The 23925-nt window shown below is 46.1% G+C and overlaps 1 protein-coding gene across 3 annotated transcripts in view; it reads left to right on the top strand.

Annotated features, from left to right (window-relative positions):
* The first annotated feature begins 311 nt into the window (after positions 1–311).
* Positions 312–23925, top strand: part of SLC22A23 (solute carrier family 22 member 23) — a 118446-nt gene continuing 94832 nt past the window's right edge. For 2 of the 3 annotated variants that reach the window (XM_087762584.1, XM_087762581.1), the window contains exons 1-2: positions 316–1719; positions 18937–19040. In XM_087762584.1, the coding sequence (XP_087618710.1) occupies positions 1183–1719; positions 18937–19040 (641 nt within the window). In that variant the 5' untranslated portion in view covers positions 316–1182. Of the gene's footprint in view, positions 1720–18936; positions 19041–23925 lie in introns of all 3 variants that reach the window. The other variant, XM_087762576.1, reaches the window with a different exon arrangement.

The raw sequence follows: 23925 nt of genomic DNA, 5'->3' as shown, positions 1-23925 counted from the left end.
CCCTCGCCCTGCCCGCCCCGCTGCCGCTCGGCCCGGCGGAGCGGAGCTGGGCGCAGCGCGGCCGCGGGGCGGCGCGGAGACCGTGCGGGGCCGCCCCGCGGCGCCGTCCCGCCCCCGGCGGCGGCGGGTCCCTGCGGGGGGGCCGGGCCGGGCCGGCGGCGCGGCGGGAGCAGGTGCGGCCGGCCGGCGCCGCGGGGGCGGAGCGGGGGGCGGTGGCGGGCCTGGGCCCGCAGGTGGGGGCTGCCGAGAGGCGGAGGGCGAGGAGCCGGGCGGGCCGCCCGCCTCTGGAGGGGCGGCCGGCGGCACGGCTCGGCTGGGCTTGGGGAGCGGGCTGCGGCGGGAGGCGCACGGCGGCGGCGGTCCCCGCAGCCCGGGCCGCGGAGGGGCCGGCGGGGCCCCTTGCTGCGGAGCCAGATGTGCGGGACGGGGGGCTGCGAGGGGCCGGCGGGGGGGTGCTGGGGGCTGCCGCCGCCGCTGCTGCCGCGGCTGGGGGGGGACCCTTAGCTGTGCGGGAAGCGGGGAAGCCGCGTCGGGAGCTGTTATTTTCTTCTCCTCCTTCCTTTGCCTTCCCTCTCCTCCCTCCTCCTCCTCCTCACCAAAACCGGGAGAGGAGGCGTGTTCGTAGAGTCTTGCTGCACCGGTTTTGCTTGGTTTCTTGTTGCAGGGTTTGCTTTGCCGGGTGGTTTGTTGTTTTTTTATCTTCCTTTCTTTTCTCCCCCCCCCCCTCCTTTGGCCCATTGCATGCTCGGATCCGGCTGGATCCTTCCTTTTATTTTCGGCGGTGCCTCTCGGAGGGGGGAAGGGAGAGCTGGGATGAGTGCAGCTTGACGCACAGGCGAGGGGAGGGGGGGCACCGCCGGCAGCTGCAGCGGTTCGTGGCCGCAGGGTGCGGGTGAGGAAGGCAGCGAGCAAGGGGCTCGCTCGGTGCCTCCCCCTTTATTCGCCCCTCTCCTTCCTCCCCTCCTCCCCTCCCTCCCTCCCTCCTTCCCTCCTTCCCTCCCTCCCCCATCCCTCTCCTGCCGGGTCCGGCTGGGAGCGTGTGTGCAATATATTACGTTGCAAGGTGTGTGTGCCTGGGGGAGCGGGCGGGAAGGGAGGGAGGAAGGGAAGGGAGGAAGGACTCGTGAGGGAGCCGGGGCTGCCCCGGCCCCCCCGCCTATGTGAGTCCCCCCGGGCGGCTGGATGGCGATAGACCGGCGCCGCGAGGCGGGCGGCGGGGGCCGGCCGCTGCCGGAGGAGAACGGCTCGGTGCCGGGGGCCGGGGGGGGGACGACCGCCGCCGCCCCCCCGGGGCCGCCCCCCGCCAACACCGCCGGGGCCGAGATCCAGGCGGTGCCGCTGCCGCCGCCCCCCGCCGCCGCCTGCAGCCCGCTGCTCCTCGACTACGACGGCTCGGTGCTGCCCTTCCTCGGGGGCCTGGGCGGCAGGTACCAGCGGACCCTGGTGCTGCTCACCTGGGTCCCGGCCCTCTTCATCGGCTTCAGTAAGTTCTCGGACTCCTTCCTCCTGGACCAGCCCGACTTCTGGTGCCGGGAGGCGGACGGGCAGGGGAACTGGAGCGGGTCCCTGGCGCCGAGCCACGCCAACCGCAGCGGCAACGGCAGCATCTTCCCCCCGCCCGGGCTGCCCACCCCCGCGGGGGGCAACGCCAGCGAGTGTGACTGCCACGAGTGGCACTACCGCATCAGAGCCGGCCTCGTCCAAAACGTCGTGAGCAAGGTGAGAAAGGCGGCTTCCCTCAGCCCCCCTCCCCGTCCAGCCCTCGCCGACCCCCGCGGCCCTGCCCCGGCCCCGCTGGGCACCCGCTCTTCCCAAGACGAGGGGAGCAGCTGGACACGGTGCAGATCCATCCGTCCGTCCATGCGTGCTGCTGCCGGCTCTGCCAGGCACCCCGTGGGTTACCCTCCCACCAGCAGTAACTCCCGCATCCCCGCAATCCTTTCCCTCCCGGGGTGTCACGTCGGGTGTCCGTCCGGTGGGTTTGTACCTGGGTGCTGGTTGCGGCACTGAGCTGTAAAGTTATGTCCTGAAACGGGATCCTCGGCGGCTCTTTGGGATCCCAGCAATGGCAGCTGTCCTGCCGCCTCGGGACACGGGTGTCTGTGGGAAAGACAAGGGGGGCGAGCGTCACCAGCTAGTGAGGGGAAAGGGTTGTGGAGAAGGCTCCGCTTGTGCTATTGCTCATCTTTGTGCGAGTATACCAAAGCGGACGTACGAGCCAAAAACCAGGTTGATTTTTGGCGAAGCTGATGAGGTGCTCACTGTTGGGAGGAAAACCAGGCAAAGTTCTGCTGAATTCTTTCTGTTTTGTACCGATTCCCTCGATAACTGTTTCAGTAGAGCAATGAAAGAAGAAACGTCTCGCACAAGTTGTTGTATTCCAGAGGCAGAAAGTGCATGTTGCTCTGTTTTGTGTAATGGCTAAGGTGGAAAATTTCTAGTGAGGAGGGCTGCACCGCTTTCTGCTCTTGCTTCATATTTGCTGAGTAGCGCGTGCAAAAAAACGCCTCGCCTTTTCACCTGAGAGCTTTTGCTTGTTTATACTGCTGGCCCCGCGAAAGCTCTGCTGTCTCTGGATGGGCCTCGCTGGTATTAGCAGGCAACTGGAGCTCTTGGAAATGTAAAATGAAACTGTTACACCAAGACAGTAGTTCCCTTAATCTTAAGGACCTCCTCCTTAATTTTTGCTTAAGATAAGCAAAAATTACTTCCTGCCTGGGACTGGTGTTTTGGATTAACTGTGCTTACCTAGTTGGGAGAAAGAAATGCAGCAATAATCAGATGACCAGCATGACCGTGCTTTGGTCAGCTGGCATGCGTTTGTTTGTATTTAATAATTGAAAATCATTTCAGTTTCTCTTTGTGTCCCTTGAAAGTATGTGCAACAGGGAAAAAGCAGGTAAAGCAAAGCCCTCGAAACCTTGAACCCAGAATGAATTTAAAAAAAAAAAAAAAAAAAGTAACCCAGCTACGCTCTTTCCATGAGAAAAACACAGGCACATGGTGGACTTGAATGGTTTGTGATGTAGAAGTGCATAATGAAATTTGACATTTAAGAGAGGCAGATTTTCTTCTGTTTATAACGAGAGACTGAGCTATTCATATGTTTCAGGGTTTAACACTGATGCTTAAGCGTGAAGAAAATGATCTTGAAATATTTCTTTTTAGTGTAAACCATAAAAAAAAATTTTTTTTTGAAATGTTTGAATCTTTTGAAGGTCAGCATCAAGTTGGCCGCACAAGGTCGGGGGAGAGTTAGTTTGCTATCTTGCGTGCTTCTTTAAAAATAATAAAAAAAGTGTTCTTTGGAAGAGCTTGCGATAAAGGGCAGATCAATTTTAAGGGATAAATAAACAGCTGTGGTTCCTGCTGCCTTGTTTTCTATTAGAAAAAATAATAATCATCTCTTGAGACTATGGGTTTTTCCAGTGTGGAGTTTTTATTTTTGTTGTATGCTCGCTTCCAAAAACTTGGCAGCATTTTCTCTTTCATTTGTAATCCCATGTAATTATAATTAGGTTGTTTTCTCGGGGTCAGGATTCCTCCTTAGTTTGTGCTTTGGTTTAGTTTTGGGGGTTTTCTGGGTGAGTGTGCTGCCTGTTTTTATGCTGATGACGAGAGAGAAGAAAAACCCAGGCAGAATATCAGCGTAGCTTAGTTCGGACTTGCTTTCTTATAAACCCCCAGGAGCTCTGATACTGTGGGAGCGATTCTCCTAACTGCTGACTCCTTTCATGTGCATCCCACTAGCCTTTGTGAGGAAGAGCTGCCCTGGATGAATTCAGGAGACTGGATTTTCACAGCTCCCTTAACGCCCCTCAAAAATACATTTCTTTCTGTAATGTATTATGCAATGTTCTCATCTTTCGAAATAGAGTGTTATTAAATCTGAGACTAATATACGGTCATCTGTGTAGTAGCCAGGGGTCGTATTGAAATACCATAAAGAGAGCCAAAAGTATATTAATAAAAAATGCACTTTTGTTTGGCCGGTAAATCCCCTTGTTCTCATCTTCAGCTGTCCAAGCTAATTGCTGCTGGATGCTCCATGGCTGCTTTGTCTTCAGAAACGACAAAACAATTGTGGTTATTTAGCACAAAGCATATTTCCCGCTCTGCGTTTTGTTGATGTACGTGCGCGCGAGACGTCGCTGTCCCCCGTTCCTCGGGAGCAGGTAGCCGTCCTTAAACTACCTGAAGTTTCACTGTCTCCGGAGCCTCTCTCCTAACGGTACCTTCATCAGATGTTGTCTCTCTGTCCCTGCTTTCTCAGCTCTGCCTTCCCTGGTGCCCGTTTTCTCCCAGCCTGTGTCATGCTTGGGATTGATGGAGTGGAGATCTTGCTGTTTCCAGCCCCGGTCTGTGATTTGCTTAGCCTCGCTTCTCTCTGAGTCTTTGGTGGAGCCAGAGGTGGCCTTGCGCCTTCCTCGAAGAGTGGTATTGCCACGCTAGGCACTGCCACTACCCTGACCTCCTTGACTGAGTCACTGGGAACAGTGCTTTTTATAGTGCTGCCAGTCATTAGAACTGGAAATGGTAATAAAGGACGTACTGCTTATTATTTAACACTGTTGAAATACATATAACGAAGAGGTCAGTTGCGTAATTTAACCACAGGGATTCCAGTGGCCATATTAAATCACCCATTTGAGCTAATGTCCTGACTTGGTACATAAATCTTGGACTTCAGCTTGGTTTGTACATAAACATCTTTCTTTAGGACAGTTCACCTGTAAGGCTTTTTCACTGCTAAATGCTTCTTTGAGGATTTTCATCTATTCTTTATCACATCATCACCATTATCACAGCATTATGAACCGAGTGCACGTGTATTACTTCAGATATATCCTGAACTAGCCTTTAGGCAAAAGGCTAGTAAAAAAAAAAAAAAAGTCTTTTAAATGGTCCATGTATCTCGCCGCTGCCCCAAGGAAGGATGTTCAGAAATACTCTCCTTTTTTGCCATGGGGAAATCTGAGGTTTCACTTTACCTATTTGCAAAGCGACGCTTCGGGTAAATTACTAGCATTAACGCAATAAGCAACATAGGTACGTACACTTAGTTGTCGTTATGAAGCCTAGCAGGAAGCTGGAGTGTGCCCTCAGCAGGGACTTTTCTAACTCTTCTGTTACCTTCTTTAGTGCCTGGATCTTCTGACCCCCTGAAAAGCCGTGGGCAAGATCTGAATCTTGGGGTAAAGTTTTCAGAGAAGCTCTTAGTTACAGGATTGATGGTGGTTTTTTTTTCCCCTCCGTTACTAGGATGACCCATCTGCTGTGTTCGATTGCATTACGTGGTGGGGTTGTTTGTTGTTCCGAATGCTAATTCGTATAATGGACACCAAAAGCTGACGATGGGCAAGGACTGAGGCTTGATTAAATGGCAGCGGTTTGATGGCACAGCATCCTGCCGTCTGCACCCGCAGCGTTCCAGATCGTTCCACCTCTTGAGGGTGGCATGGAGGGAAGTGGTTAGTTGAAGGCTGCGTTTTAATCACCCAGAGCAATTATGTAATAATATTTCATGTCTAGTCACAAGGGAATTCCTGTTGTGGCTGCTTTTCTGCTCCAGATGCCTTGTTTTGCTGCAGTGCTGTTCTCTTGGCTCTCAACTTCCCACTCGATTTGGGTTGAGTCATCTTCTTTCCCAAGTAACGTGCCATCATTTTACCTATTTGCCGCTGGTTCGATCGTTCTCGTGCCAATTTGGCTGAGCCTCTAGCAAATTGTCGCCTTCAAAAAAGGGGAAGCTTAATTCAGGAGAGCCGAATGGTCCAGGGGCAGTGCTGCCATGCAGCGAGCACCGGGCAGTGCTGTCTTGGTGTGAACTTGGATGAGTTCAGGCTGCGATGTGATACTCTTTGCCCCTGCAAGTGGGGATGTCTGTGCCCTACCAGCCTTTCTTTGCCTTGCTTTTATGGTAGTTCTGGCACTTTTCTGGACATGTCTTCAGCTGATTTAGTTTGCTAACCTGGTAGAAAACTTTTTCTTGAAATAAATTTTTTTTATTATTATCATCATCTTTTTTCTGGGTTTTCTGCTGGGTTGATGAAGTGAAATGGCTCCGTGCAGTGACATGTGCCCTAGGCTGTGGTGTTGTCTCATGGGATTGTTGCAGGTATCTGCAAGTAGCCAGAAATGGTACAACAAATCTGTGCGTGGTTAACAGCGATGATAAATTTGGCACAGCTTGTGGGGTGATATTTCTTGGGATAGGTGTGCATTTCAAGTGGATTTTCAGAGTATAGTTGTTAATTAATTCGAAGAGGATCACTCTGACAAGGTCCTTCCCAAAATAAGAGCTGTTCCACCCTTTCCAGGCACAAATGGGAGGAGATCTCTCACTTATTTCTGCATATCCTCCAGTTGGCTGGTCTCTGCAAAGAGACTTAGAAATGCTGATGCATCTCTTTTTCCTGCAACTGCCAGGATTGCCAGTGTTGGTTCCTGGCTGACTGGCTGCTTCTTAGTCCCAAATCAATGAAAACCTCGAGTTATTGTACCCAGTGCGGTAGTTGGGTCAGAAGCGGCAAGACGGAAGTTAGTATATCACCCATGCCCTTGGTACCCTTATACGGATTGAAGGGGCCATAGGGACCTGCAAGGCAGATACTTGCAATGAGCAGAAAGACTCTTCTAAATTTCTTTCAGACAAGGCTTTGAAATGACTCTCTCCACTCTGAACGGGTGCTGAAGGGGTCAACAAGTCCCTGTGGTCAGAGGTATCCAGAAATACTGGCAGACCAGAGCAAACTTCTACTACTGTTTTTTTTTTTTTTTTTTATGGCTTCCTCAGCTATGGGAGAGATCCCAAACTTCCCCCCTCCCACCCCTTCCCTCTGTGAGTTAGCCGATAAAGAGCTAGCGGTTGCAGGTCTGAGCGCTCCCAAGCTTGAGAGATCTGCTTGTTAAAGAGGGAGGAAGGGGAGCTGGGGCTGTGTCCTGCTGTGGCTGCTCTGGGGCCTGCCCGTACGCACTGAATGTGGGGATGGAGCCTCCCAGTTATCAGGGCGGTGGTGAACAACACCCTAAAACACCGGGGCGAGTTTCTGGGTGAGCGGAGTGAAGGAAGGGGACGGCTGTCACTGGAACGGTACCTGCAGTTTTCAGGTGCTGCAGAGCTGTCCTCTGCCTGCCGGCAAACAGCAAATTAACCTGATGTTGGTCTTTGAGATAACCGAGTATGATGATATCACCAGGCTACAAATACTTGTTTAGTGAGACTAGATACTGTTTTTATTTATTTGGGGGGGCTGTTATGTATGGGCAAAAAGTTTTTAAGCAATAGGTTTAGAAAACAGCGACTGGGTTAAGACCAATACTGACATCAGGACTCAGGCAGTCTTAGGTTTTCTATCTGATACGGATTTTTTTTTTGCTAGGGGGAATGTACTTAGAGTTAATGTTCATTATCACCCTTAAGATAAAGTGTCTCGGATACAGGAATCTGATTTCGGCCTACCATAAATAGTTTGTAGCACTGATAGAACTAACAGTAATCCTCCAGGAAGGTACTTCCGTATTAGAATATCTTCAAGTCATTCTTAGCTTTCCAAGACTTGCTATTGAACCTTACGTATTTCTCACTTTCTGTGTGTATGTCAAACAACTGCATTTTTTTCTGGATGGATGTGATGTTTGAAATGCTTGGGGTTTTGTTTGTTGTTGTTTCCACTCCCTAATACATCCTGTACCTCAGTCATTTAGTTTAAATATACCGACCCTGCCCGTACTGTGGCAGAAGTTGCAGGCTACGGTGCATATTTACCAGCTGTTCAGGCAGTCTAAAACCAAATTTCTAGACTGGTCTAACAGTTTTACCTCTTCTTACTTTGGGTACAAGAGTGCAATTATAAAAGATGACCTCATGTTTTTCTTAAAGCGTTTGTCAAAGAGAAGGAACTGGCACTTAAGAAGGCATCTAATTTGCAGCCAGTTCTGATGGTAACATTGAGATGAGAGTTACAGGCCAGCCGAACATGAAGGTGTTCATTTTTTAACGAAATAACATCTGGAATAGCATGAGACTTATGCTTTTCCTTAACTTAAAAACTTTTGGCCCTACTAATGGTATACAGTCTTAAATTAAAGCTTTCCAAATGAGTTCTAGAGAGCTGCTAAACTTAGAAAATGCTGAAAGGGATCCAGTGCTTTTGTGTACCTTGTCTTTTGTTTTCCCTGTCAGCCTATTTGTTTCTGCCTGGTTTCCCCTCCGCGCTACCTGGCACCCCTGCTTGGGACAGTTGCTCTTCCTCCCTCCCTTTCATATTCCTTCCTCCTCCCGCTCTTCTGCAGCACAGCCTGGCCGGCGCTGGGTTACCCACGGGTAACTGTGGAGTTAATTAGGCTGAGATCATGCTGTAGAAGAAAGGAATGGGGTTTGCTGTAGGTGATGTGTAGAAGATCAGAGAACCCAGTCATGGGAAGACGCCGCAGCTTTGCAGCAGTGCTGAGTGTTCAATTCTTGCACTGAATCCCCTCAGAGCAGTTTCTCTTGGGCGCTGGTTGCCTCAACTCTGAAATGTGTGCTTAGCTCTCATAATCTAATTTATTTTTATATTTTTTTTTTTCCCAGTTGACTTTTGACAGCAGGTGACCTTGTGTGCACTCTGAATTCCCTTTTAAAATCAAGGGGGAAGGAAGGGACCTGAAGAAGGGAGAAAGGAGGTTCAAGCCCCTTCCAGAATGTGTCATCGGGGTGTGTTGCAGAGGTATCCAGGCAAAACCAGTGTCAGCGTCTGATAATAGCTCAGCTCCGTACTGGAGCTGCACTGGCCCACGCCCAGTGCGGGTGCTGTGGAGCCTGCCGTGCCACCGGCCCGTAAAACCCGGCAGGCAGCGATGATTAACAGGCGCTTTGAGTAGCTCCTGCCGATCCGGGCCACGTCATACCTGCTGGGAACACGCAGTAGGTCGCTGCCTATTCCCATGCGGTGGGAGATGGATCAGCAGCTGGCTGCAGTGCACGCCTGTGTTTGGCGCAACCAGCGTGTTCGGGGCGGAAACTTCTGCCTGCCCTGCGAGCTGATGAGGCGAGGGCAAATGTGCTCAGGGGGCAATGGACTGGGTGGGACTCGCTCCTGTGGAGAAGATTTTTTTTTTTCCTCTTTTTTTTTTTTTTTTCTTTACTCCTCCCCTCCCCAGGAGAAAAATTCAATGGGTAGTACAAGGCTTTGTTAGGATTTTTATTTTGTCTTTTAATTTGGGAGAGCCCTAAATGCCAGTTGTTCTACTGAAACACAAGAATAAAAGACTAAATAAGTTAATATATCCTGATACTCGTTTCTGGGATGCCTATCTAGATCCACAAGTAGCAAAGCTGGGAGAATCAGGAATGCTACTTGTGAGATGCGGGGAAGTGGTACGTTTGCCTTGTCCAGGAGCATGTGATTTATAGTTACCCTTGCATGCTGTTTTCAGAGCAGGGTGGTCTGGTTCCCTGGAAAAGGTTTTTTGGCTCCAGACAGTTGTAGAAGAATTCATTTTGGCTCAAGTACCATCTCCCTGTTACTCTGCAGCACTCTGGAGCTGCCCAGTCTCCTCCTGGCCTCCAGACCAAAGTCCATGAACATGTAGACAATGTCGCAATGTCCATCCTACAAATATTATTAAGGATAGGGAATGTAAATTAAACTCCAAGACCTTTTCCCCTGCTCTGTCTCCCAGGGCTGTGTAAAACATTGTCTGTTTGAACAATACAAGCTTGACAGACCAGTTTCATGTTTTGATTTGTAAAACAAGTGGAATATTTTTCTTCTTTCTCCTTCCCCTTAATATTTATTTAAGTCTCAATTAATACCAGACCCTCTTTTTTTCCCCTCTCCCTCTCCTTTTCTTCTTGCCTGAGTTATAATAGCTGTAGTCCTCAAATGATGAGAGGGCAGGGTCATGGCAGCAGTAATTGCATGTCAAAATCAAGGTGCCTGATCTTTTTATCTATGGTGACTTTGAGCAAGTATTTCTCATGAGGAATGGCTTCTTCCTCTTGTCTTCTCCTTCCCCCTTCTCCATTTCAGAGTTTTATGCCATGCTTGACATTTTGAAGTTTTTTTTCCCCAATTTTTAAAAAGGCCCGATAAAATAGTAAATTAGGTTTTGCCATGTCAGCCCTCTCAAGGCTGCACACGTACAGTACATTTTACATACGCATGGTTTTGGCAGCCTGAAAAATACTAGTCCTCAGAGTGTTAACTTGTTTTTGATAATCGGATGATAACGAATGTTAATATTTAACTAAAATGTTGGGGTATTTTTACATATGGCTTCTATTTACAGTGCTTAAACGTGTTCTAAATACAAATTTGAAAACTAGTTTAACTTTTTTATTTAGTTTGGTTGTGAAGTCAGTCCCAGCAAGCCCATACCTTGTTCAGAATAAAGGTGGCTGTCAGCTGAAAACTGAGGGATGGCACTCAAACCATTTTTCTGTGTACCTCAGCCCTAGTGATGGGCGTTGTTGCTTCTGGTCTTTTCATGCAGCTGGAGGGAGGCAAACAGCTACAGGTCTGATAGCAAAGAATAGATTTAAAATTAAAGTCAGTTTTGTGACAGTGGCTCCTAATGATGTCAGAAAACCTGTAGAAAAGATACTTAATTGCAGTGCAGAGATGTAAAAGAGAGACGGAAATACCCTGATCCTGCTCTCTGGAAAATTACGAATATAGTGTTCATGAAAGCTGCAAGCAAGACTTTGTATCTCCCAACTCTTTGATGTTAGATGACATTATGGAGTTGGAAAAAGAAAAGCAGATCACATCAGCTGAGAAACAAGTTAGTTGACTAATCTGGGGAGGGTGAAAGCTGGAGATGATCAAAATGTCTCAGAATAAAGGGAACTCCTGCTACTGAAAATAAAAGTAGTAGTGATGCAGAAGTGGGTGGTATATGGATGCTACTAAAATTGATTTAATCATGTTGAGTATTCGGAAGACTGTCATATGATTAACAAATCATATTTTAATTGTTAGTGTATTAGTGATGATTATTTACTTAGCAAACTTCCTTCTTCCCTCTGCCAGTGGGGAAAAGAAATAGATCTGTGGTGAGAGCAAGGTTGGGAACAGAAGAGCTAATTGCTCCTGATTAAAGTGTGAAGTTGAAAGACAGATGAAACTTTTCCAGTTTTGTAGTGTTCCAGGTGGCATCTCATTATCTTGGGACTCTGCTGATGTGCTCGGTGGATAGCTTGGAGGGTCTTTTTTGCTTATGGCACAGACTAAGGAATAATTTAGTGCTTTCAATTTAAAGTCTTTACCAGGTTAGTTTACTGGCTCTGAAGTGAAGTCGATTTGTGTCTTTTTGCATATTTGAAGTTTTGGGCTTGATTTGTGATTGCAGTGTTTCTTGAGCCGCCTCACCATGCTGGGGAGATGGCTCTTACAGGTGAGCCATCACTGAAAGGAGTTAGATATGACACGGCACACAGATGTGTGCGGTGCAGCTCGGCTGGCAGTGTGGCGCTGCTTTGGTGGGTGCAGGCAGGAGATGCTACAGTAATGCATCTGCTGTCGTTATTGCCTTTCTGCTGCTGGGGGTGTGGAACAGGGCCACGCACATACTGGGTGCGAGCGGGACAGCATCGCCCTGCGGAGTAATTAATTACCTGTGGGGTAAGTACCCTGAGGTAATTAATATAGGAGGCAGCATATCTCTGCTTCTCTGATTGCAAGCAGCCTGACACAACCTGTGCGTTAGGTGTTCCATCTTCACGACGGAGTCGAAGTTTGCAAACCAGAAGGAAGAGCTGTTTTATGTAGTGGTGTTCACGCGGTGATGTGTGGCAGTGTGGCACTGAGCCTGTGTGCTTTATTTTCAAAGCTGAAATACAGACTTAAAAAAATACGCACTTCAAAAGTTAATGTGGAAATTTCACAGCTAAGTCATGCATGTCAGAAAATGCAGTTATAAAGGATGTATTTCAGCAACTTTAGCTATGTTAAACTTCAGAAACCATTCAGGAAATTTGTGAAGTACATGGTTGTGCAGTCCTGTACTGTTTTGTGGGGATGGAAGCTGTTTTCATAGGTACATGAAACTGCTTCCATACAACACTGCATGATCTAATTATATCTTTCTTGGAAGACTGCAAAGCACGTGTCCTCTGGCTCACGCGCCCTTTCCTCTTTCTCTCTCCCTGTTCCCCCTCCCTCCCCATGTCCCCAAAACCTTTGGCTTTGTGGTAGTAGTCAAAAGTAGTTACTTTGCTTTATTTTTCAAATAGTACGTTGCCCAAGCCATGTCTGTAGTTAAAGCAACCTGACAATTTCTGTGTCTGTGACCTTGTGTTCACTGTTCAGGAGTTATTTTCCTGGGCTGCAGCTTTCCCTGCCAGGTGTCTGCCATGGTCAGAAACGGTTTACTGGTTTCAGAGAATGAAAAGTGCAGAAAATGTTGTTCCCGCTGTAAGAAAAATGAATTGGGTAAGAAACCGAACAAAACAAACCCTCATATCTATTGAGTTAGCAAGCTCCAGCATATGGGAATAGGGACCCCAAATTTGTCGGGAACGAGAAGGAGGCAGATGTTGAGCACAAGGTGATACCCTGATACCAAGTGTCTCTTTTGCTACCTGAGTAAAAGTTCTTGCAAACTTGGATGGTTATAAACCTCTCAAAATACCAGTGTGTACTTGCGTAGCAGAAATTTGTTTTAGAAGGATTTATCTTTAAGAGGTCCTAAGCACTCAGTCACTGGTCAAGGATTTTCAGCAAAAGCATCCACTTATGAGAAAGCTGAAGAAAGTTAGATGTACTCAGTACGTGGAGGTCTAGCATCATACGGAGAGGAAGTAGCTTAAAAGTCAGGTGTTGACTGTGTCATGGGTTGAAGCATTCCAGTGTAGGTGGTGTAGATTTCTTTTTTCTTTGAGTGTCTGTTCAAAGAAAACAAACAACAAAACCTCTCAATAGTTGGCTTGTTGTTTTTCTTGTGGTTTTTTGTTTGTTTTGTTGTTTTTTTTTTTTTAATGACTCTTCTGTTTTCCAGGTAAGTCCAGTTGTGTCTGATAAAAATGTAAGGAAAGATGTAGTTTGGAGATGTTTGGTTCTGAATGTGGCTGGTCAAAGGAAGGATTCCAGGATTATTTGGTTTATTTTTTTACTCTTCTTAATGTCCCCATTTTGAAGTGTGACCTTCTTGATGCTTCCACCCAGCTGGTTGTTCTGGTGGTCAGGAAAAGCCAGGTGTTCTCAAGAACACTTTATTGGCACTTAAAATACAGATCAGGGAGTGCTTTGCCCAGCTGTGATCTCAAAGGAGAGGCGTCCTAACTCTGAACCTTGAAGGTTAAATAGTTTAAATGCTCTGTTGTTGCCATGGCTGAGAGGGAGATACAGAGACACCTGTGGCAGTAAAACCAGCCCAACTTTAAGTGTTGCAGTTGGGCTTGCACATCCCTCTGGGAGGCTTCTCCTGCAACCTCTTTAAGTGTGGTTTAACTGCATAGCTATTTTCTATAGAGTTGAGCATCACACCATTTTCTGGAACTTGTATGCTTTCTTTTAACATTAAAAATGCAGCCAGAGTGTCATCTTTGGCTGGGGGTTGAGAAGGGGAGGAGAGACATGTTGTCCTGTAGCAGCTTGGAGGGAAATTTTGGTACAGTGGTCTCCTGTGGCTGTAACTGAGTACTACTAGCATAGTTTAGTACTGGGAAAAGGCATTAGTGGTAGGTATATTATGGTAGAAGTACTGACTTTTTTGCTTTTCTATTTGTTTGGGGTTTTTTTTTAGTGCTTAGTCTGCTGACTTGGAGCTTTTCCTCTAGGAATAAGTACCTGGAGACCATTTTGCTTTTTGTTACATACATTGTATGAAAAGCATAACTTTATTTTTTATTATTTTATTATTTTTAAAAACAACTTTGTGGGTTGGTTTGGTTTTTTTTGGGGGGGAAAATAAGAGAATCTGAAGGCATCATAAATTTAAACTCTCACTAGGCGAGGTATTTATGTAGAAGATGGATTCTAGTGCTGTGCAGGGAAAATTGACAGGGTTTGGTTATAAATAATGAAGCAGGAAGGAGAGGAACAAAGAAAGATGAGACCCAACACACATGGACCTCGGTGATAAATGATAGATTCTTATTTTCCTTTACCGGTCTTAAAACAGCCATCTAACATGCAGGAGAGCTTGTGGCTTTTCCCCAGGAGGGGTTTGGGGGTGCCACGGTAAGCTGTGGCATATGTGATATGTAGAGGCTGGGGGTCCCAAAGTGGGACCTTTTCTCTAGGAGCTGAGAGGCCATGTATGGCGTGTGGGGCACGTTACATGCCTCGGGACATAGTCTATGAAGGCTAGCACAGCAGCCGGGTGCTGCCTGGCTGGGGAAGGACCGAGAGTGCGGCTTCATGCCTGGCTTAGGGTCTTCCAAGGCAGCAGCGTGGGTGACCCACCGGTCTCCTCATGCTGAAGCCAATGCAAAGAGCAGTCGGAGCTGAGCTACAATCCACCTGCAGACTCTTTGGGGAAGGGTCTGCTTTCTTTCAGCAGCGATCTGTACATTGGTCATCAGAAATGGCCTGCGAACCCACAGTGTGAGGAGAGGGTGTGTGTCCAGCTCCCCTCTCATGGGCTCTTTGTGCCAGGCTCCGGGCAAGCGTTGGACCAGAGCATCTCTCCTCCTGTCTCTTTGCTCTTTTTAGGACAGAAGGGTCTGCCTTGCACTTTTCCACGCAATCGGGGTGAAGGTAGAACAAACAAAATCCTTGGCAGGCATCTTATTATGACCTTTTTGCAGTGGGTATTCAGTGTGCCTAGACACCACGGACAGCATAATGGCCTCTGGAGGACAAGTGCTTTTGAGGCAGGAGCCCTTAATTGAGACAGTTTGTGCTTGTAGTAACAAATATGCAGCAGACTTTACATTTGTGACTTTTGTAACTTCAGTGCAAATACTGACTCACTACATGAGCCTTGTCCAGATTTTCACCCCTTGTAAAGAAGTTACAGGATGGTTACTTTTTGGGTGCGTTACCTTTTGCCAGATGTCTTCCCAAGCATCTCATGTTTCTTGATGTGAAGCATAGTGACTCACAGCATGGGTGGTGACTCACTGATATCAATTAAACATTAGGATCCTGAAGGTGTAACTCCTTAAGATTTGACCAAAAAAATGCTGTCACAACATGAAAAAAACATTTGCAATATATTGGGCATCTGCATAGGTGGCAAATCCTCTACATTGCTGTACTGCTATGAAAAAAAGCTTGTTTTTTAAATGTTCCCTTTCCACCATCATATTTCATATACAGTTATTTTTGTTTCAGCATAACAATACAGTCCTATTGGTTTAGTAAGTCACTTTATCAGATCTCTTGCATTAGGAGGATGGATGAAGGACAGAAAGACAGACATAACCCAGGGACACAAAGAGAAATCCCAGGGAGTACTGTAAAGTTGGCAGCATCCATCCTTCAGGCTGGGTGCTGTTAACTCCCAAGTGGGACACCAGGGGATTCAGCCCCAGCAGTTACAGGATTTAATGGTCTCCCTGCTTGCAACAGATTAATCTACCTTTTGTAAGAGGCGGTAGAGGATTACTGTCTAGTCTCCAGCCAAAACAATCTCCCAGTGCAGATTTACTTGGAGTGCCACTTGAACGGTCATCAGCGCTGCCCAGCCCAGCGTTTTGTTCTGCAGGGACATGGAAACCTGTCACTCCTCTCTCTGTGGAGCAAATCCGAGTGTCGTGTTTGTGGGATGAAACTACTGGCGCTTACAGCAGGACCTGCCACGGCTCCAGGCACAGTCGTGCCATGTGGGCACGTGTCGAATACGCTCTGCTCTGCCAAGCCCATGTGTATGTAAGAGGAGAGGCAACCTTGATGCTATATAATGATTCCTGCTTTATTTCTAGCTCTTCAAAGGTGAGGCTGCAGTCCTCTGCCTTTGGCTTTTCCATGGGGAAGTGAAGAGGGAGCACAGGTCTCTGGCAAAATTCCTGTACTTTCAGCATGATGAAGCCTTGCTGGTTTGCTCTGCTGCTGTGTTAAGATGGGTGGGGACGATAACGCTGGCTATTAAATATGTATTTTGTCCTATTAATGTCATCTTTACCTGAGGCTGCTTTTGACTGCAGCATCCATTTTTCATTTGTGCCCTCTCCTTATTCTTTTATCTCTTTGCGAGTCAAATGCCCAGGTGGCACCCACCACTGTCCTGCCGAATTTGTTTTGGAAAACTGCTTCATGACGGCCTCTCTCTGGTTTGTGACAGCTGCCAGAGGAGAAACTGGGGTATGCTTGGGCTCTTAGTACTGAGCGAGCAATCTGGGGTCAGGGCAGATTCTCTGGAAGTTTGTGCTAAAGCGACTGTTGAACTATTTCACCGTTTCCCTATTTGAGTTCTGAGGGTTTTGGAGGGCGAGAGATTTGGGGAAGGTCAGGGGCTGCCTGTGTCTGTCAACACCTGCGTTAGGCTGCCCTTGTGGGCTTGGGGGATCAGCTCTGGTTTACACTGGCCTGCAGAGCGAGTGCTTCACCAAGGGCAGGACAAGCCCAGATGCAGGGTTTGCAAGGAAATACATGTGTTTATTTTCAGAGCAGCTGGGGAGTTGGCCAATAGCCTTAAAAACAAACAAATAAACAACGACTTGCAGATAAGTTATCAAAAGGAGTGGGTGCATTTTAGGTACCGCTGAAGGACGTGCTGATAGATCGACTTTTCTTCTGCTTTTAAACTCTTGCTCTGTGCGCCAGTGTGCCAAAGCGGTTTGACCTCTGTTGTCCAATTTCACAATAGCCCTTCATGAGATTTTGGCTCTTCCAAGCAGGAACCTTTACCTATGTGGAATTTGGTACGGCACATTCTCTGCCTGGGGCTCGTGCAAGGGCTGGCTCTCTTTGACTAGCAATGAAAATGAAAAGGCACCAGGATATCTGTTTTTTTCTTCTTGCACTTGGATGACATCACCGTTCCTCTGACAACAATAAAATAAAAAAATAACAACTTGTAGACATTGCCTTTAAAAAAGTCATCTTGTATAAATATGACTATTTTTAATAAACTTAATTTGTTCTCTACAAACAAAAATGATTTCTCAGTTTTAAGCAGCATATACAACTTCTGGATTGTGAAAATAAACCCAGAGCATTTGAAAGTCTGCCTGGAGCTCAGATGTATCTCCCGAATTTTGTTTTGTTTGCGGCTTGTCTGGGCAGATACTTTTCTTTGTTAACTGGAGATTGTTTCTATAATTGCAAATATTAGAAATTGCTTTTCCCTCACTTCCTAAATACTTCTAAAAAGTCAGCATCTCTGGAGAGCAATTCTCACTGCCTTGCAGAGCTGTTTGCTGCAAATAATTTGTAGCTATTTGGTGGAAAAAATACTTGCTCATACTACTTGCTTTTGGTTCCTTAGTGCCTTCAGTCTGTAGGTTGGAGGATCAGGCATATATGTCCCAACTTCTACAAGTCAGTGCCGTGAGGGACTCAAAAATACATTTAACTAAAACAAAAAGCCTGAGCCTGAAAGCTGGCACGATTCTTTTGGCCACGAAAGTGCTATACTTCTTCGTGAGATAGCATATTGTAGGGAGGACATCTCCTGTGATGTTGAACCAGAGGGCTGAGTCAGAGCTAGCCTTATTGTGGAAGGGCTGTACGTCATGGAAATGCTTAAAAGTGAAGCGCACCTAATTGAACTCTTTTGAGGGAAGCTTTCTTTTGAAGTTACAGCTGACTTGTAAAAATAAATTGCGAACTTTTACTTTGTGTTTTCGGCCATGAAACTTCAGTTACTACTATTGCATTACACACAAACAGCCATTTATTCTGCAAAGTTTCAGTTCTGGAGTATCTGACTCTCCAAAGTCAGCTGTACTTATTTTTCATTAAATGTGCATGACTCCCATTACCAACAATATTTGAACACTTCACAAACCACGAACAAACATATCTTCCTACATTTATTCAAGGGTATAATAGTACTATCCACTCTTTACACATAAGCGAGATTAAGTTACATGTCTGAGGGCAATGAGGATGTTGGGCTAAAGCCAGGAATGCAACCTGGCTCTCCTGAGGCTCAGTCTAATGCCTCAGAGGAAAATGTCTTGGAGTTTAGGGAAGCCTTACTAGAAACCTTGCTGTTCCCATCTTTCTCATGGGAATAAGGCAGTGCTCTCATGACAGGGTGTCTGAAACGGTCCATTCTCTGTTCCCTTGGACAGAAAGGGTAATTTCAGTATCAGGGATAGCTTTAGTGTGGAGGTTCAGCCCTTGTCTGATCTCTGAGCTGTGAAATGTCGCTGTGGGAGCTGCTGTCCCAAGGAGTCGCCTGGCTGTGCTAGGCTGTCTGGCTGCCCTCTCTGGCTCCATGCCAGGACCTGGCTTTTCAGACCTGGCCTGACGAGCCACGCTGTGAGTCAGTCTTCGTCCCCATCCACCACCTGGGGAACCGGGATGCTTTTCTGAAAGCAAAAGTGTCTTGACGCTTTGTCCGTGGGAGCCTGGAGCTAACGGCCATCGGGGTCTGTGGCAAAGCAGCTGCTTTTCCCCATGTTTCCAGGTGGCCCTGAGGAGGTCAATAGGAGAACTTGCTCTTAAATTGTCAGGCTCGCTGCCGGTGGGCTTCACGGGGCTCTGGTTGTAGGTGTCTGGAGCTGCTACGGTGAGACACTCAGCTACATCAGTACTGCCGATGTCAGAGGTATGCGCCTTAGTCTAAACTCATGTAGCCTGGAGAAGGGGAGACTTATGAGTTGGATATTGTCATTTTATAATTAAGGGCCTGACAGAACTCAATGAAATAAACAAATCTTTAATTTGCTTCTTGAGACCTGGGTTTTGACTTGAAGGGGAAAGATTTCCTCTGCCATTTCCATGCCCTTGTGCTAGGACTGAAATTTGGAAGAAGCTCTGCACCAATGTTAGTATGTTTAAACGCATCTGAGAAACTAATTTATTTCAATTTATCTGTCTCTCTTTCTTCCAGTGGGATCTTGTTTGTGATTCTGCCTGGAAAGTCCACATTGCTAAATTCTCCCTACTGGTAGGATTAATCTTCGGCCACTTAATAACAGGATGTATAGCTGACTGGTAAGTGAAAAATCTTTTAATGCAATATAACTATGAATGAATAACAATATTAAACATTGTTTAGATTGTCTTCTACTTTATATTCATGAAGAACCTTTGCATTATGATTTTCTCATGTTCTGAAAGAAGCATGATGAATAAACAGTTTAAAACTGTGTTAATTGCTTGAACTGAGTAATTTATATCAAGGTAAATAACATGAAAATAAGCTGTTTGATAGTTGACTTAGTTATTTCCCACTGACACAATTTATTACAGCTGTAAAGCTAGTACAGAATTAAGTATTTTCTAATTATATAAGTGAAGTCTTTAGTTCAGGGTTTTCTTTTTTTTTTTTTTTTTTTTTTAACCAAGAGATATGGCCAAAAGAAATTGGAAGGGGAATTGATTTGACTGAATGCAAGACTAGTGTAATGTTGACCTTGTGCTTACACAGTATTTTCCAGGGGGTAGAAGGCTGTTTTTTGCAAACCTTTCCATTGTTCTATTTTTAAAGTTCTTGTTAAGCAAACACTTTGATGTAGTGTTAAGGAATTGCTGACTTATGTGCTGTTAATATTGGGGTATTAAATGTAAAAGCATAGAGTGCAATTCCTTAAATTGCAGTAGTGAAAACATTATTGGCTACCCCAGTTATTCTGAGAGTTCAGCTTTGATTTAAAGAAGGGTCTTGTAGTGCAAAAGAGGGGAAAAAAAATTACAGGCATGACTCAAGTGATTTCAATGGAAACTTGCAGCATCTGAAACAATAGCTCTGTGATGCTGTCCCAGTCGCTTCCCGCACAGTTGCCAATGTTGGTGCTTTAAATGGCCCCAAGTTAACTCTTTTGCCATTAATTAAAACAGGAAAGGAAGAAGAGGAGTTGCCTGCTAGGGCAATCTTACAAAGCCTCAGCAACTCACCAGTCAGTTGGGAGAGAAAAGGCCCCCTGCAGCTGTGCGGTAATTTGGCTCAAGCATTCGTAGCAAAATTGTATCTTAATTCTTGAATAGTCACTAAATTTTTTAGGCAAGTGAGGAATCATGACTTTTCAGTGAAGCAGGGAACATGCATGATGAAATACAGTTGAATTTGATTAAAATACCAAAGTAAAACAGGGCTCTAACAATACTTGGAAAGCATAGTGGGGAACTGAATGAAGGATCTTGCTCCGTTTTCCTAAAAAGGAATCGGTGTCAAGAAAGCAGACTTATCCCCAAGTTAGGAAAATGCTGCTTTAATTGACAAATAAGTCACAAATAAGTGAACAACTTGTTGCCTAAGGCACTGGCTTCGGGAGAGAATTGCAGTAAGCAGATTTAATGTAATAGCTCTCTGCCACCAAAAGGAGCATCCTGCTCTTCTATCCATTTCTGTCCCCAGTGTGTAATTTGTGCTGCCACGTATGCTTGTTGGACCCCTCTGCAAGCCGCTTAGCTGAGCTAATGCAGCATAAAATTTCCCTGATATGAAAATGCGGTATTTTTCTTTTTTGTCTAGTGAGTTTAGGAGAGCTTAAGGAAAATCTGGTTTCCAGCTGTGGTGCAAAGGAGAAAAAGGGTAACTTGGTGGCTGGAGGGAACAGTAACCCCCTTGCCTTTTCGTGAGTGACCAGAAAGGATATGGTTTGCTGCCACCAAAGCTGGTCCTCTTCAGTCCCTCTCCTTGCCATCTGATGTAACTGACCCAGCAGGGGTCCTGCACTGGATAGTCTTTGTCATTTAGCACTAGCATTTGGGGTTGCTAAAAGGAGACCTAAATGGCATTTACTTTGCTATTTAGTCACAACTTGAGTTTCCACTAAGGCAGGGGGTTGTGTGGAGAGACAGATATAAGGGGATTGTACCTGTAAAAAGAGAAAAAGAAGGGGGGGGGGGGGGGGGGGGAAGATGTCGATCCCAAGCAAGAGCAGGGGAGATTAAACAGAGTAATGTACAGTGTTGCAAACTTTCAAAATCTGTTTTCATTTTCACTTATTAACACTCTCCATTTTAAATAATTAGAAGATGCTTTGGGGTTTTTTTGTACCATTAAGGTTTGGGGCTTTGCTTTTCATTTTTGAAAGAAGGCTTTTAAAGCTGTACATGGCAAAGGCGTAGAGTGTATTAAGGTAATTTGTTAAGTAAACTGAGCCGTCTATGTTCAAAATACAGTAGGTGTGCATGCTCTGTGTGGAAAATCTATAGGAAGAAGGTCTGTAAACATGTTCGACCGTGTGAAGACCGACTGTGTTCAACGCCTGAGTAAGTTACTTGTTCAGCAGGCAGAGCACTGCCGGCAATTTTGCCTGCTCTGGACAGAGGCTGTTGAGGTCTCTGTGGAAGGCTTCCTTCTGGAGCAGGTAGGCTTGGTGTTCATGTAGCATCAAGACAGTAGGTCTCTCCATTTTGTTGCCCAGTAGTGCACCTGCTTTGCACCTGCTCTGGTGGTTTTGGAGCTTTTGTGCCAGTTCAAGTCCCAAAACCTGCAAAGAACAGCATGGGAGGAGCAATTTGACCGTCTGCAAGAGCAAACCTTAGTCTTTTCAGGATGGCAAGGTACACGTGTAAGAGTATGGGAAGAGCAGGTCTTGTCCTCAGGCCTATTCACTTTCCCGCTGTGGTGTGACTCTTGACTACATTAGGAGTATCTTTTTGATGTATCTGCGTATCACACTGTGTGGATTGCAGATTCTTCAAAAGCCTAGGGTTGCTTGTATCCCTAGTTATTTACCTGTGCAGGCAGTATTTAGCATTTGATCTAGATAATAGTATGCAGTGTAGGCTGAGACTTTTGTGGCACAGAAATCTCTCTCTGGAATAGTTTGGATGGCAGCAGATAGCGTCCTGGGGCTGTTTTACCAGGGAGGTTGTGTATGGTTTAATTTCTTGCAAGCATTTCCGTGTACTGTTAGTCGGGTAACTCTGTCTACATCTAAAAGACACCATTCTGTCAAAACACTTGCTGGATCACCAAATATACAGCTGACAGCTGCCCTGGAGTTTTGATTTTTGAGGAGTATGCTGCATGTCTCGGTGAGGAAGGAGACTAGTTTTGTGTCTGGGAGGAGGTGCTGATGATGCCTCTTACCAGAGGGCTTATCTGCCCTCAGCTGGCTTTCACAGGCCCAGGAGGGTCTTGGATTTCCTGATTCTTCATTAGCAGCAACGTTTTATTTGCATAACTTCTATAATGTTAGAAGAAATGCTATGTCCTAATGATGGATAACCTCAAGTAAAGAAAGTGGGAGGAGGGGAAGAAGGGAACTGATGTATACTAAGCATGAGGTCTTTTTTAATCAACATCAGGGAATGGCAGGTCAGGCTTGTGATGAGAATTAAGTTCCTAATTCTGAGTGTTTGCATAATGCCCTTCTCTACAAAACACTTCCACAAATACTAATTAGTATGAATTACAGCTTGGCGATTACGAAAATAGGGCTGTGAAAGTCTGCGCAGATCACTGATAACACAAAGTTAGGTTGGTTTTTTTTTTTCTGTATTCGAGGTTTCGTATGAGGTACTTCCCCTCCATGCCCAAGTGCTTTGTGTTCCACAAATATAAAATCTGAAGCAAACACAGCAGTAACTGCCCAAGTGTCCAGCACGTTCCCAGTGCATTGCCTATCACCGAGGCAGAGACGTTGTGTTCCCACCCTCAGCTCAACAGCAGCTCATCTTCTGGTGGGCTGGCTTTGTATGTTGACTAAGAGCAGTCTGCTTTGACCTTGCTGTCTTCAGTTTGCACGTTGGTACTTCCTGTTTTAAAAGCATTGGATAGTTAATGCCAACAAATTAAATCTTTGAGGTGTCCCAAGGGTGATGCTACAGCTGAAAAAAATAGTAAACCTGTCCTCATGCAAGGAGCCATGACATCGCCTTCTTAGGTGTGACTTTGAAAAAGTGTCAATGGTGGCACACATACTGGTGCACTCTTCTAGTTCCCAAAAATGTGAAAAATTATAACCTTGTCTCCTTTTCAGCCCTTCACTCTGTATTTTGTTGATCTTGTTCCATTTTAAGTAAAGCAAAATCCAAAGTTTTAATTGTGAATGCATATATACAATATACTTTATAGCTGCTGGTAAAAATCTCCTGAAATAATTGAATAGAAATGCTTCAATACGTGGAACTGGACTAATTTGTGAGATTTAAATGCTCTTTATTGTGCTGACATTCAACCCGATGCCTGGCTTGCAGCTGACAGACTACTTTGAATGGGTCTGTGAAAGCTGCCTACGAAAAGCAAGTTCGTATATTCTTTGTGGAAATGGCATATGGAGCTGACTAAAAGGGATCCTCAGTTCCACTGGAAAACTTGTGGGAGTTGACAAGTTGAAAAATTCTGGAAATCTCCACATAAAGATCCTATTCTTGCTTAAAAATAACCACGTGCTCTGGTGCTTCGTATCGTTCTTGCACAGGAAGAGGAGGGGAACGGGGAATTATAAACACTAAGCATATGAGTAAGAGATGTAAAAATCTCATATTCCTTTGACATAAAAGAGCCAAACTCTGCAGCAAGTGCCGCCACATTCAGTGGCAGCATAGCTCTTCCTCCTCGTCCGCGCTGCACCAACATGTGCAACTACAGGTTGCAGCTGCAAAGCCTGCCTGCAGAGGAAGGCTGCAAATCCTCACACCCCTGTTGCCAGTAATCATTTTTGGAGCTGTTTTTTCCTTGCCCTCCAGTCAGGCTGATTTTGCGGGTCTCTGCAGCCACTGTGGGCATACAAGGTGGAGGGACTTGGAGCTTTCAGTTTTCCTGTGAGCATTACTACCAGCTCTCTAAGGCTCGGTGAAGCGACATGAGCCCTGTTTTGTGCTCAGTCTGTGTTTATTAGGCTTGCCCTCAACAGCGAGGCCAAAAAAAGTAGTTGTTTTGAGCCAGCACCTCTTGCAGATGAGGCTGAAAAGCACATGTCTG

This window comes from Nipponia nippon, unplaced genomic scaffold (assembly GCF_047370975.1).
Source record: "Nipponia nippon isolate SJK-2023a ecotype South Korea unplaced genomic scaffold, ASM4737097v1 scaffold_1, whole genome shotgun sequence".
NCBI classification, from domain to species: domain Eukaryota; kingdom Metazoa; phylum Chordata; class Aves; order Pelecaniformes; family Threskiornithidae; genus Nipponia; species Nipponia nippon.
This window is presented reverse-complemented; position numbering and strand designations above follow the sequence as displayed.